This window comes from Oreochromis aureus, linkage group 17 (genome assembly GCF_013358895.1).
Source record: "Oreochromis aureus strain Israel breed Guangdong linkage group 17, ZZ_aureus, whole genome shotgun sequence".
In the NCBI taxonomy this organism is placed as follows: domain Eukaryota; kingdom Metazoa; phylum Chordata; class Actinopteri; order Cichliformes; family Cichlidae; genus Oreochromis; species Oreochromis aureus.
Genome location: NC_052958.1, coordinates 21,626,220 through 21,641,239, shown reverse-complemented (window position 1 = coordinate 21,641,239; position 15,020 = coordinate 21,626,220). Strand labels below are relative to the sequence as shown.

Here is a 15,020-nt window from a genome sequence, read left to right as displayed (position 1 = left end):
ACCTTTCGCTACTCAGATTATGATACATAAGTCACCTAGACAGCTTAAAAATGTTATTGTTTGGCTTTTGTCAGTATTTTATTTGTTCCTCAGTAAATTGGTTTGGCTGAGATTAAAGTTCTGGTTTTCACACAGCTGAATAAACGTAAAACAGCAAACTGATTAAACAGAAGTGTGAGATGGTCGAGAATTTACTCCAATGTCCTGTTATATTTTAGATAGCAAGGAGCAGATGGCTGAGTTTATTAAACTTCACCAACACAGCTGGTGATGCAAATCTGAAGGCTAGACCGTCCCATTTCACAGCCTTGCACTTCCGGCCTTCCACTTCCCTCGGTCTTCGGAGGACCCGGCCCACGTAGACCGCAAAGGCCGGGTCCTTCGAAGGATGCGGCTGGGATCTTGCTCCTGAGTTACTTTTGCGAGGTCCCACAAAAGTTCATCTTCGTTTTTTTTTTTTTTCCTCCAATTGTCCCTTGTGGGGCTCCGTAAAAGGCACACAGTAGAGGACAGGTGCAAAGTGTTCGGAAGTAGTGCAAAAGGACTCCATGTGTGGTTGTGCAAGTCATTCATGTATGCAGTTTTGTATATCAAATGCAATGAAATATAGAGAAAGTTAGAAGCATTTCTTGATCTTGACAAACTGAATCATGAGGAGAACAAAAAAGTGTGCAGACTCACTGCAGCAGATACAAATTATCCCAGTCTGTCAGTCGAGCTGAGAAAGCTGAAACTGTTCACTTATTAACCAGATTCAGTTCATTTTCATTTCCGCAGCACCGGCTCATAGCAGCAGCTGCCTCAGGCTCAAACCTCAACACTGTTTACACATCTGGCAAAATCACCGTTTTAGATTCTTTCACTGAGCTGTTGCTGGGTGGATATCCCTTAAATAAGAGCTCCTCATCTCAAAAAAGCCCCAAGACATTGGCGCAGGAACAATAACCTCCTTTATTCTGTTATCACTGTATCTGATAATGGCTATCAAAATAAAATGACTCTAATAAAAATATGCTAAACACATGCTGCGGGGGAAGTTTTCACAAGGAACACATCCGCACAGGAAATCTTGTTATTCTGATCATCACAAGTTGTCATTTCACACCTTTTGTCATTTCAACTCCCAACTAAGTCTCAGAATTACAGGTGGGACAGGAAGCGGAAGGAGCAGCGTTACCTTTTGAAGACTGGCCGATGCTGTACAGGTGTGTTATGTCGGGATTGGAGGTGCTGACCTGCTTGAGGTACTGCTCAATCTCATGGTTGTTGTGATACCGAAACTCCAACGCCCAGGTGGGTGTGAAGAGGAAGAAGGGAGGGAGGAGGAAGAAGAGGAGTGATAACATCACTGCAGTATGACCTGTGGAGGGAAACAAAACGATTTTTAAAGTAAATGAAATAATTTAAACATCTTCACTGACATTCTACTCATTTTTACAAGTTTTTATAACTCTACAGAGTACGATAATCAGATAATCAATGACGTTCATGCACAGAGTCCGTCTTGAAACAAGTCTCGCCCCCTTTAAATGTCTCTGGGCAATTATTTGGGCAGTTAAGTTTAAGCTTTCTGTAAATTAACTCTAATTTCAGTTGTTAGCTGCACATAAAAATGCATGTATATAATCACAATATGGTTTGATTAAAAACTGCATTAAAAATTAGCTGACATTGCCTAGAAATAATCTTTTGAATTTTTTTCCTCCAGGATGTTATACTTCCAGAAGAAAAAACAGCTTTGCTGCTGCATAATCCTCTTGTTCCTTGAGAGCCATACCTCCCACTTATAAAGTCTCTGCTTGAAAATAAAGGACTCCAACATCCTGAATTTTAAGGAATTTTGTTAGCATCACATCACTGTTCAGTACTAATTCTCAACCTCAAGAGAAAGAAGCAAGTAAGTCTTCATGTACACAGCTAGTAAAACCAGTCATATAAAACATGATCTACTGAGATAAAAAATGTTTTATCTCAGTAGATCATTAATCCAGTGAGGAGACGCTTTGTAGGATTAGATTATATTACTCTGCATATTTCTTGTTGACTAAGTTGTGCCATTTAAACATTTTTGGTAGAATTAAAAAGGAATATTTGAGTTTAAATGCAACAAAACACGGAAACCTGCCAAATAAAACACTTAATAAGACAATATCAATGAGCAAATAACCCGTGAATTGTTATTATTATCATCATCATCATCATCATCATCATCATCATCATCATTATTATTATTCTTATTGTTGTTCTTGTTAGTAGTAGTAGTAGTATATTTATCATTATTATTATTATTAATAGTAATATTACATATTATCAGATGATTAGCGAGACACAGTGAAGTTAAACTGCAGTTTATATATTTTTAAATTTCCTTATTAATCTAATAAACATAAGAGAAACAAATATTTAAAAAATATTTCTGTGAAAACAGTGGCAGAAAAACAAATAAGAAACAAACAAATTTAAATATAAATATATTTAAAAATACATGCTAGTCAAATTCCGAAGGTACTGTTAGTTGTAAAAACCACCCCTGTTTAAAAGAGAAGTAACACAGCGCGTGAATGCGTTTGAGGTCAAGTCTGAGACTGTCAGGTGAGCAGAGACGGTCACGGGTCTTACCTGTCCCCGCGGCCACGAACAACACCGGCAGAAAGACGAACAGAGAGCTGCTGTCTGTCGCTCCTTTCAATGTGTGTTACTCATTCGCCACCGGGTCTGCGTCTCGCTCCGCGGGAGGGGCGGAGCTTGGAGAAGTGTGTGTGTATATGTGTGTTGGGCGCAGGCGCAGGTTGTCGGCAGGTTTGTGAATGAAACAGAGCGCTGATTCATGCAGTCTGTTCAAAGAGGCTCACATATGAGTAGATCTGAAAGTGTGGTTGACAGCGACGGGAGCAAAAAAATATCCAAATGCATTCAAAGGAAGAGGAAATGACAGAGGAATAGGCATTCAGCAAAGAGAGAGGAGGCAAAGGAAAAGGCTTCTAGTGAGCTGTGTGTGAAGATGCACACTAAAGAAGGAGAAAAGGAATTGTATCTATTGGCTCAGCAGAGTGAGCTGGAAAGGATGTGCAGCAGATTAGCGTGATTAAGGATAGGGAAGAAAATTTAAGGAGTGTAGAGACTGTGCTGAGAAGATGAAAGAAGATTAATGAGAAAGAGAAGAGGACAGATTGAGGAGCAGTGTTGGGTAAGTTACTTTAAATTAGTAACTTAGTTACATTACTAGTTACTCCTATCAAAAGTAACTCAGTTACTTCAAGTTACTCGTTACTTTCAAAGTCACTAGTTACTAGGGAAAGTAACTTTGGTTTTACCCAGAATTCTCTTATTAATGTGGTGCTTCCCTAACTGGATACCCAGAAAGGATGCCAGTCTTCTAGCTTGCTTACATGTTAGCACTACCCTGCCACAAGTACACTGTGCCACCTAATGGCCTGAACCTAAAATGGTTAAAATGGCAGTGTAGTAGTGTGAGTGCAAGTTAATGATGATATCTATCTATCTATCTATCTATCTATCTATCTATCTATCTATCTATCTATCTATCTATCTATCTATCTATCTATCTATCTATCTATCTATCTATCTATCTATATATATATATATATATATATATATATATATTTATTTATTTATTTTTGCCATTTAAATGGACAGAAAGTATGCTTTTAGCAGTGCCAACATTAAACATTAAACAAAGTGCAAAAAATGTAGTGCAAAAATGATTTAACATAAACACGGTGAGGTTTGTCCATTCTTTGTAAACTTAACTGAACTTAACTTTGTAAACTTAACTGCTGAATTGCACCAACTGGAGACCTCATGTTCAGCATTAAAAGTATTTTCAGAGAAAGAGATGAGAAATAAAATTAATAATAAGTATTTTCATCCTGACAAACAGAAATAAAATAAATAATAAGTAGTGCTTCAGAAGCCCAAGTTTAACTTGGAAATATTAACCTCCTTGACCTTGTAGAGCACCACTGAAGGCAACACATCATCATCATATGAGCACTACTCAACTTTGGTTCCATCAAACCAACAATTGTACCTCAAGAGGAGAAGCTTCTCAAACTTATGATCAGACAACTTGTTCCTCTTTGGAGTGAGAATCAGGTTTCCCAGGCTGAAAAGCCTTTCAACTGGGGCACTTGAAGGAGTGGCTGCGTTAAGTTTAAGAGAGAGTTTCTTTATCATCAGGAAATGCTTCAGAGAGTCTAACCCTGTTGCTCCTGATTTGAGGTACTCGGCTACCTCACCTTCAGCAGTCGCATATATGTCCTCATTCTCTTCAAAGGAGAAGAACTCATCCTCTTTGCTAGAACCCGGGTGCTGTGCTGTCTTGGTGGTGCTGGTACCTGGTTGTAGCTGATCTTGCTCAGGGAGAAGTTTTCGACACTCTACCAGCAGACGTGCCTTTGCGAGGTCCTTCCGTGCCTGGCCATTTAGAAGTCGGCCATCTTGGATACAACTTTTGATTTTTCAATAGGAAGAGGGCCATGTGACACATCAAACTTATTGGTAATGTCACAAGAAAAACAATGGTGTGCTTGGTTTCAATGTAACTTTATTCTTTCATGAGTTATTTACAAGTTTCTCTTTGTTCACAGCCTTTGACCTGTTAAAGAGGTTAACACGTGAGGAGCGGATCGAAATTGTGTTGATATCTGGTGAACGCAGTAACCGGGTCATTGCAGCAGATTTCAATGCAAGACACCCTACGAGACCACCCATCTCCCATGCTACAGTTAGCAAACTGCTTGCTAAGTTTCGTGAAACTGGTTCAGTGTTGGATTTGCCAAAATGTGGATGCAAGAAAACTGTCACTAATGACGAAACATCAGTGGCTGTCCTAGCTTCATTCAGCAAGAGCCCACAGCGTAGCACTCGCCGCATGTCACTGGAGAGTGGCATTAGTCGAACATCCCTTCGGCGGATATTAGCTACTCACAAATGGCACCTTTACAAACTCCAGCTACTGCAGCATCTCAACGAGGATGACCCAGAACGGCGCACAGAATTTGCAGAATGGGCAAAACAAAAATTGGAACAGGACCCTCAGTTCACGCAGAAGATTTTGTTCAGTGATGAGGCAAACTGTTATGTGAATGGTGAAGTTAACAAACAAAACCACCACTATTGGTCTGACACTAACCCACATTGGATGGATCCCTCCAAGACTGTTGGAACAACAAAAGTGACTTTTATCTTTGGGGTCATCTGAAGGCAATTGTCTATGGTGTGAAGATACGAGATGTGCAGCACCTGAAACTACGGATACTGGATGCCTCTCCTGCGGTGTTGCTATCAGTGTGTGAAGAGTGGGAGAAGAGGGTTGCATTGACAATCCAACACAATGGGCAGCACATTGAACACATTTTATAAGTGGTCAGAAACTTGTAAATAACTCATGAAAGAATAAAGTTACGTTGAAACTAAGCACACCATTGTTTTTCTTGTGACATTACCAATAAGGTTGATGTGTCACATGGCCCTCTTCCTATTGAAAAAACAAAAGTTGTATCCAAGATGGCCAACTTCTAAATGGCCACCATGGTCACCACCCATCTTGAGGAGTTTGCCCCCTCACATATACTAATGTGCCACAAACAGGACTTTAATATCACCATCCATTCCCATTTTATTACGGTGTATCCATATAAATGGCCCACCCTGTATTTTATTTTGTAAATAGTGTGTATTTTACTACGTTGTATTTATTTTATTTATTGGGGTTAAGTATCTGTAACTGTAACAGCATTCACTTGCATGTGACACAACAGCACAGCACAATATAAAAAGCAACTGAGTAACACATTTCATTAAAGATAAACACAAATGAAAATATCATCTCTTACCTGGACAACTGCATCTGGTAGCCCAACAAGAATTTGCAGACCATGTTTCATAGCCAGAGTCTTGGTCATCAGCGATTCCAGTGTGGGTAGGAGTGTGCCATAAAAACAATGTCCTTGTAGAATTTCCAGTGCCACATTAAGTGGTTTCATGACTGCACAGTACTCTCTGATACACTGATGCTCCCTCTCATTGAAACATTTCAACTGTGATGTGGATGAGATTGTGTTGAGCTCCACCAAAGGTATCTTTGAAATTCTCTCCAGAGCATAATAGAACGAGTTCCACCTTGTTGTGCAAGGTACTAGTAGCTTCTTTGTAATAATGTCTTCCACAATCTCAGCAGCCACTGTGGAACGACTGGCCTTGTTCCACAGCCCTGCACATTTTGTGGTGGCACTTCTGTAGATGGTTTTTGTTGCAGCTTCAGACAATAGCCACTTCTCCACATCAGTGCAAGAGATAAGATTCATTGTGTGCAATGCACATCTCTGATGTGGCGTTAAAGAAATTGCGTCATCAGCATCATCAGCTCCATTCTGCAGCACATCCCCAATAGAAGCAAAAGTCACCTCATCCTCCTCATATTCAGAGTCATCCGACGGTACACTTTAAAAGCCTTGACAAAATTGGAGCCATTATCCGTTACAGTTGATGTGATTTTAAACGATAGGCCATGAGATGAGTTAATGTTGTCCAGCTCAGTCTTTCTGGATGGTGCCTTCCCAGCTCTCCCTCGCACAGGTATATGACTAATCAGTTGTCTAAAAGCATGCGACTCAACCGTTGAGATGGGTTTCATGTCTTCCACAACATACCTGGCAATCAGCCTGTGTAGCTGGGGCTGGGTGATGGACTGTGCAGCAGGCTGTGTGAAATCAAGCTTTCGTTGTTTTGCTGGAATAGCGTCAACGGAGCTAGAGTCACCGACGTTACCTTTGGGTTCTTTTTCAACTAACTTGGTAGATGCATGCTGTTTCTGAAGATGTTTCATCAGATTAGAATGCTTGCGTGGCGATCGTGGCTCAAGAGTTGGGAGTTCGCCTTGTAATCGGAAGGTTGCCGGTTCGAGCCCCGGCTTGGACAGTCTCGGTCGTTGTGTCCTTGGGCAAGACACTTCACCTGTTGCCTACTGATGGTGGTCAGAGGGCCCGGTGGCGCCAGTGTCCGGCAGCCTTGCCTCTGTCAGTGCGCCCCAGGTGGCTGTGGCTATGGCTACAACGTAGCTTGCCATCACCAGTGTGTGAATGGGTGAATGACTGGATATGTAAAGCGCTTTGGGGTCTTTAGGGACTGGTAAAAGCGCTATATAAATACAGGCCATTTACCATTTTACCATTTAGAATTGCTAGTCTCTGATGTCGAAAGAGTTTTAGAACCTCCACAGTTCACCACAGTTCACTACAGTTCACCACAATATTCTTGTCTTTTACCATCAGAAAGGAAAAATAATGTGAACATTTCCAGGAGAGAAAACCCACGTCTGGACCATCTTCGACTGTCGCCATGATTCTAGCTTACGTCACAGCGTCACTTGTGCTTTTTACGTCCAACATGGAAACTGCAGTCGTGGTGCTTTTCTTTGTACTCGGGACTCGGAAATTCTGCTTTCCGAGTAGGAAGATGTAGGTAACTCCAGACTTCAGATGAGCTGCATATGTGTTTAGTAGTAATTTGTTTTTGTAGAGGGCTAGCAAAACAACCGTTTTCGAGGGTGTCGCCATATTGGAATCCCGACTTTTCCGAGGAGGCTAACCAGAATGCCGTTTACTCGAGTGTGACATTATTCCCAGGTTCGTGTTCCGATTTCCGAGTTAAGTCAAACGCAACACACGAAGTAACGAATAACGACCCTATCTAAATCCCGGTAACGATTAACGCGTTCCTGATTTTGGCATAATAACTAGTTACCATGCTCGTTACCACAATAATAACATAGTTATTGTAATGCGTTACTTAATAACGCTTTAGTCCCAACACTGTTGAGGAGTGACAGTAGTAGCTTTATATTGTAAGCCAAAGGCCCTACAATAATTGTATGTTACCAGATGGGTGAGATAGAGGCAGATGACCCCTAAAGGAAGCAGCAGAAAGAAGAAGAATTTATTATTTTAAGAAAATGTGATGGTGATTTACCTTAGAAAAAGTTGTATTGTGGTCTGGTTGAAGTTTTAGGTGGTAGATGATGCTGTAAAGGTCCATTAATGTTTTCTTTGAGTCTTTGTTCACATTTCTGCTGAGGAGGCTGTATGAGCCTTGGAAAAATTAAAAGGGTCCTTGAAATTAGCTGTACGAGTCTTAAACAAATTGGGTTGTTGAAGGCGTTGTAAAGATGTTGAGGATATTGTAGGGACTTCAGAGGTCGTATAGGGACATGTTCTTCTTATAAGGGGTCTTGAGAAAGGTGTTGGTATTGCTGCTGAGATTGTAGTTCTAAATGTTCATGATTCTTTGCTGTGGGAATTTTTGGGAGGCATTCAGTAACTCATGCAAGCTTCTCAAAAGTTGATGAAAGGTTTGGACTGCAGGCAGGCCAGTTGGTCCTGGGTCCGGTGACCCAGTGTCCATGTGTTTTTGTGTATGATTGATATTCCTTGTTTTGTATCAGTTATGGTTGTTCTGTTTATGTTACTCTTCAGTCTCCATTGGACTGTGTTTTGGGGTTAAAAGAATATTTCTATGTTTATGTTCTCTGAGTGGTTTATGTTAGGTTATTTAGTTCCTTGCTTCTAGTGATTATGTTTTACCTCCTTCAGTGTCTAGCCACGTCTTGTGTAGAGATGGCACGATGCCATTCATTTATCTCCATTTGAAGCAATGCATTATCAGGGACTGGTAACATCTAGTGCTTTTATTGAATCATACTAAAGTTTTAAAAAACAAAGCACTAAAGCTATTCCTTTATACTTGTATGTGAAAAATACACTGCACCTAAAATATTTTGCAGTTCAGCAATACTGATCTTTTTATTTAAGCTTATAGCAGAACCTTAAGTATTTAAAGTAATATTTAAAAAGTAATTTAAAATGCAGTTTTATGCAGATTTCAAAAACTCTTTGGTTCTGGAAAAAAGAAGTGCAATATCAACACAAAAATCTTTATATTCAGCAACTTAAAAAGCAGACTGGCAGCACGTAGCGAGGCTCCAGATGCTTTCAGTGTGAACTCCAGACCGCTGACAGGTCTCGCACCCAACAGCCGCTCTATCACGTGCTGCTCCGACGTGCTAAGGTCACTACCTGAGTTACACCATGTCGCAGGTTTTGTGAGGTGCTTTTGTGAATTTTGTTTTTCTCCTCGATATCCGATCTGGTAATTTACGTCAGGATCGGACTGAAACCGATTCTGTATGTCGGACTGGTCTATCCCTAGTCTTGTGTTTTGTGAGTCTTGGCTGTTTCATTCCTCCAGTACCAAGTGTTAAGCTTACATGTTTTGAGTTCAGTCTGTGTGTTTCCTGTCTTACGTTGATAGTCCTTGGCTGTGTCCCAATTAAGAGACCGCACGCTTGAAGTACGCATTTTAAGTGGGATTACGTCACCGCCACGCGACGACGGCTGTCCCAATTCGAAGTGTACTTCAAATGCATACTCCAAATGCGCCGTCGATTTCCCCAAATATCAAGCGTGGTCTGGTGCACGCTTCGTGGTCCCATATATCCCACAATTCATAGCGCGGCGGTGGGTGTGGATAATTTTGCCACAAAATACGGCAGAAGGGAGCGGCCGAAGAGTGAACTGTCAAAAGTGAATATGATGTCACTTATTTATGTACGAATGTTTAATAACGAAGAACATTAAAACATTACTGTTGGCCACATGTTGGCAAAGTTATGTGACATTAGTGATGTTTGTACTTTCAGCGGTAACTTGGTTTTAAAGCCTTTACTTTAAAATACACGCCGTTCAATAGTTGACCTTAATCTTACAGAGAATGTGATGATTTTGTGGATAATTAAAGTCAGTCATATATCCACAAACACAACAAGCTGAGAGTCAGTGAATGCTGCTTGCAGTCCTGAATATGACGGCACAAGCAGGATTCACTGCACTGTTAATGTTAGCTATGTTATATTGCTGCCTCTGTTCGGTGGTGTCGAGCCAAACGGACTTTAACGTGTGTTTGAACGAGCTGACGGTTCACTCGTTAAGCTGAAAGAAAGATGCTTTAATCACAGGAGTCACACATGTGTCCACTGGACCATCTGGGAACTCTTCTTGTTTAGCACTCGTAATAACACAAACACTAAATCCTCCTTCTCTTGTGCTGTTTTGTAGCAGTGTGTACACCTGAGACTGTCACCTGTCTGTCTGTCCTGCACTCTCTCTCTTTTTCTTTCTCTCTGATTGTGTAATAAAAGTATGAACATGTATTTATAAGTTACACTTGTGTTTGAATCCTGCAGCTTATCACACATTTGATTTCCATGTGTGACAACTGCAAGTGTCCAGAGTGAGGACAGACTGAGGGACCCACTGCTGCACATCATCTGTGAGGCTTTGCACCCCTGATGATCCACCAGGACAAACTCAGCAGTGTGTGAGGAAGAGGAGGAGGAAGAGCCAGCAGCAGCTGACAGATGGAGAGAATAGACAGACTGTTCCTGTTTGTGAAGGACTGCTAGGAAATTTTGAAATAACTAATTGTCTGTCCTGAATCAGTCTTATTAGGTAATGTTCAAATAATGTTATCATCCCAGTGTTTTCAGTGTGGGAGAAAGTACTCAGGGCCTTCAAGTTACACACTATGAAAGGCAGCAACAAGTTTAATATTCAGAAACCTAAAGTATGTATCAGCAGCAGAATGGAGCTAAAAATAAATGTTTGTTTCAGTTCTATGAAGCTTTGAGTATTTTGGATTAGTAGCACTGCTGTGTTTGTTGCACCATATTGCTGTAATTGTTTATATGCTTTATATATTCTGAGCTAAGTTGATCTATAGTATTACATCATATTCTATAAGGATGTTATGTGTTTGTGTACTTTCTGCCCAGTTTGACCCATTTAGCAGAAGTCAGCCTGTTTAAGGCTCTGATATCTATTCTGTATGACTTAAAGCAGTTATGACATGGTCTGATTTTCTCACCCAATAAAGGAATATTTAATATATCAGTCTACTCTTCATTCTATCAGAAACAGTTTTCACAGCTCGTACATTTTCCTTTTTACACATGTATGTAAGCATTGAGCCAAATGTAATAATGCCAACATATTAACCTCCTAGGACCTGCCGTCCACATATGTGGACATCACATTTTTGGTTATTTTGACCAAAATACTCAATTTTGCTCTACATGGGCCTGATATCCACTTACGAGGACATTATACTGCTACTGTTCTATCAAAATTTTAAATAAATATCCTCATTTGTGGCCCTTATTTTTCTTAAAAACAAAAATAAGGTAAAAAAAAAAAATCAGGAAATTCTTTGTTTTTACATTCATCAGGCCCCAATATGCCCAAATATCAAAGAGAAAATAAAAATTCATGTCGTGGAAGAGTTCGTGTCTTAGGAGGTTAAACAAACAATATTTGTCTCTTATATATAATACATCTATATATACACTGTCAAAGATACTTGTCTTTGAGTGAAGATTTAAGGTGATAGGACATATAAATAACTGCAAGCTGACTGTAACAAACAAAGAGGTGAAGAGAATTGCAGCTAGACACCGAACTGCACTGAAGTTCAAGCATCTGTTTCTCTTCTGTGAAATTCCCACTTGAATTGTGAGCAGGTTGCAAGTGTTACGAAATCAGTTTCACCCTGGTTCTTTTGATTACTCGGGCATCCAGAGACGGCACCGGAACTCAGTAGTCATTTCACAAAACCTTTATTCATCTTTATTCATCTTCATTTAAGCATGCATCTTCTAGAAGGGAAGACGTGCCAGGCCGGTGTCCCTCTGCAAAATCTTCACCTCTTTGTTTGTTACAGTCAGCTTTATAGAAGCGACCCCATCATAAAACCCCCATAGTATGCTGCAAACTCTGTGTCTGTGTGTGTATGCACGAGCACGTGAGTGCCTGTGTGTGCGCGTACCTGTATGTCTATGTGAGTGCACATGAGTGAGTGTATGCGCGTAGGTGTGGGTGCGGCGTGACAGTCAAAGCACTGTGTGTGTGTCTCTATGTATGTGACTTCCTGCTGGTCATAAAAGTAATCTCCTCACCCAAGCTACACCAAATTCCTCTACACAACATAGAAAACAGAGTTAACATATTACAAACACTGAGACCCCCACTCTGCATCCACTGGGCCATTGGCCTCTTGTTGTTTTACATTTACAGATAAGCATGTGGAGAGTCTCCTGCAAACCTACTTCCAAGTTATGGCAATTATGAACTTTTATTAAAGGTACAAGCATCAGCATCAGCAACCCCCCAACTGTAGCTTCCTGTCTCCTTTTATGACACCAGACTCCCAGTGTCCATAAATTCCTTTCTCTCTAAACAATTACACACACTCTCAAGCCTACAGCTAAACCAAACTGAAACACACAGACAAATCCTTTCCTATTCATCTGATCTAAACAAATTTAACACATTACATTCTAATAATTATTTTCTTGTACTCACACAAGGCATTAGATACAAAAATCATTGAATGCACTGTGTAGAATCTTTATTGTTATTGTAGCTGATTCTGATATTCAGAGTCTATGAAATATTCAGTGCTTTTGTGGAAATATTATATAATTATAATAAAGCTTTTATATTTTTGAGTTTTATTTATTTATTTGTTGCTTTTGAATTGGCCAAAATAGTATCATTAATTAATTGACAGTATGTCTATTTTAATACCAGCACATCAGGAACCAATTCTGTAATGTGTGACTCATGTTCAATGAGTCACACATTGAACATCATTACATATCTGTCATGTAACATGCAGAACTGAACTTGAAAATGTTTTTGCCTCATTTACAGGAAGATAACAGAAACTAGAAAAATGCTAAGAACTGAACAAGGAAGCACTAACCAGATGAACACACATCCAGAGGGATGAGGTATAAGGAACACAAGGAAATGCAGACAATATATACACACAGGGAATCGGGTCAGAGAAACATCTGGCAATCACGAGTGGACAATAATCTAACTAATGAGATATGGACCAAACACAGACATGTGACTAAACAGAAAAGAGTGAGGGACACATTGAAAATATAAACAACGACAGAGATATGACTATACATGGGGTATGGAACAGAGTGGAGGCATGACAAAAGAAATCTAAAGACTAGATAAGAAAACTAGGGTGACCTAAGAATACAAATACTAAACAGAGGGTTAACTGTAGGATAACCAGAAGTCCAAACACATAAACTCTGGGTCTAGCTTGGTTTCAGGAGCAGGTGGTGGGGCGCTGACCTCTGCCAGAGATTATACAGACTCATCCTGGGAACCGGGACAGGTGCAGGAACCTGCCAGATGCGAGAAACTGCTACGTGTGCAAATGTGAACTGAGCCTGGGTGGGCCTCACCTGAGGACACCGGCTGCTTATCTGATCGTACTTATCTGATGGGTTTTTTTGGTACTTACCTGACAGGTTAGGATATACTTTTAAATGCAGGAAGCATTCCACAGCTGCTGCCAGCGGCTTGTCTTTTTGAGGAAGAAGTGAAGCAGGCTGGCTGAGGGAGTGGAGGCATTTTATGACCAACTTGTCATGAAATTCAGGTGGGGTTTTTTTGGCACTTACCAGACAGGTAAGGATTTACTTTTTAATGCAGAGAGTGTCACAGTTTAAAGGTAAATTGCAACAGCAGATAAAAAAACAACAACCAAACAAATATTCATCTTTATGACACCCACATTCCCTTCTCTTCCTGGACTGACACTGTGACATTTCAACAGTCAAGGGCATGAGCACTGTAACTAAATCAACAATCAAAAACTATCCTGAACCCACACAACTGAAAAAAGGAGCGGCTTAAAATCTGTCTGTAAGAAGTAAATCTGTATGAATTAACTTTTGTCTTGCTCATACACAGAGGTGAGAAGTAACAAAGTGCAATTTTTTTTTACTGTACTTATCCAAGATTATCAGGTATATGTGCTATACTTGAGTATTTTGGTGACAGCTTTTCACTTTTACTGCAGGGTGGCTGTGGTGTTCATGGTCAGTGTAACAGAATAAGAGACAGCAGTTTAAATTTTAGCTGGTTATTAACTCTCTGAAATTATAAAATGCTTTGAAGATAAAAATTCATTGCAAGGACAGGATGGTAAAAGAACAAGAGCACAGTACAACACCTGAACACAATAAAACAGCTGAAGATAATACAGTAAGGATGAGTCAGGCAAACCACCCAGAGAAATATGGTCTGGTCAATGTGAATTTGTTCTGCACGTATTCACCTGCACTAAAGTTAGTCTGGCAAAAATGTATGGCTAACAAGAAGTCCTCGAAGAAACACGACTGTAATAGGTAGAATATATCCTAAAACTCAGTGACTATGGACCTTAAAGATAACAGAATTTGGTCACATTTTCCAAGAGAGAGATTGGAGTTCTCTTAGGACAGGGGTCTCAAACTCCAGTCCTTGAGGGCTGTTGTCCTGAAACTTTTACGTGTCCCTGTTGCAACACACCTGAATAAAATTTGTAGGTCATTAGCAAGAGTATAGAACTTGACTGCATGCTGAAGTGGCAACCCCTTACCCTGCTCAAGTAAATTTAAGTAAATGTAAGTGTTTGGAAAAAATGTACTTCTACAAGTACTTTTAATGCACCATGTTCATTCACTCATGAGCTACTGTAACATGAATCAAATGACTGAATTGCCACCTCAGCATGCAGTCAAGTTCTATATAGCAGTAGTGTCCAAACCCAGGCCTCGAGGGCCGGTGTCCTTTAGATGTGTCCTTGATGCAACACAGCTGATTCAAATGGCTAAATTACCTCCTCAACATGTCTTGACGTTCTCCAGAGGCCTGGTAATGAACTAATCATTTGATTCAGGTGTGTAGACCCAGGGTGAGATCTAAAACCTGCAGGACACCGGCCCTCGAGGACTGGAGTTTGAGACCCCTGTCCTAAGACTATCATAGCTAGATAAGTAAACCCCCTTGTGGAGAAGCTCCCTCACATTCCAACTACAGGAATGCAGCATTATTAGCTTAACATCCAAAACAGTGAAAACAATGATCAGAAGTCAT

General features: G+C 40.3%; 1 protein-coding gene across 2 annotated transcripts in view; it reads right to left on the bottom strand.

The window, feature by feature from the left end:
- The window catches only part of cpm (carboxypeptidase M), a 32,901-nt gene extending 30,187 nt beyond the window's left edge, over window positions 1-2,714 (bottom strand). For both annotated transcript variants that reach the window (XM_039601429.1, XM_039601430.1), the window contains exons 1-2: window positions 2,620-2,714; window positions 1,178-1,360 (exon numbers count right to left, since the gene is read on the bottom strand). In XM_039601429.1, coding sequence (XP_039457363.1) covers window positions 1,178-1,346 — 169 coding nt within the window. In that variant the 5' untranslated portion in view covers window positions 1,347-1,360; window positions 2,620-2,714. The remainder of the gene's footprint in view (window positions 1-1,177; window positions 1,361-2,619) is intronic.
- Between the last annotated feature and the right edge of the window lie 12,306 nt (window positions 2,715-15,020).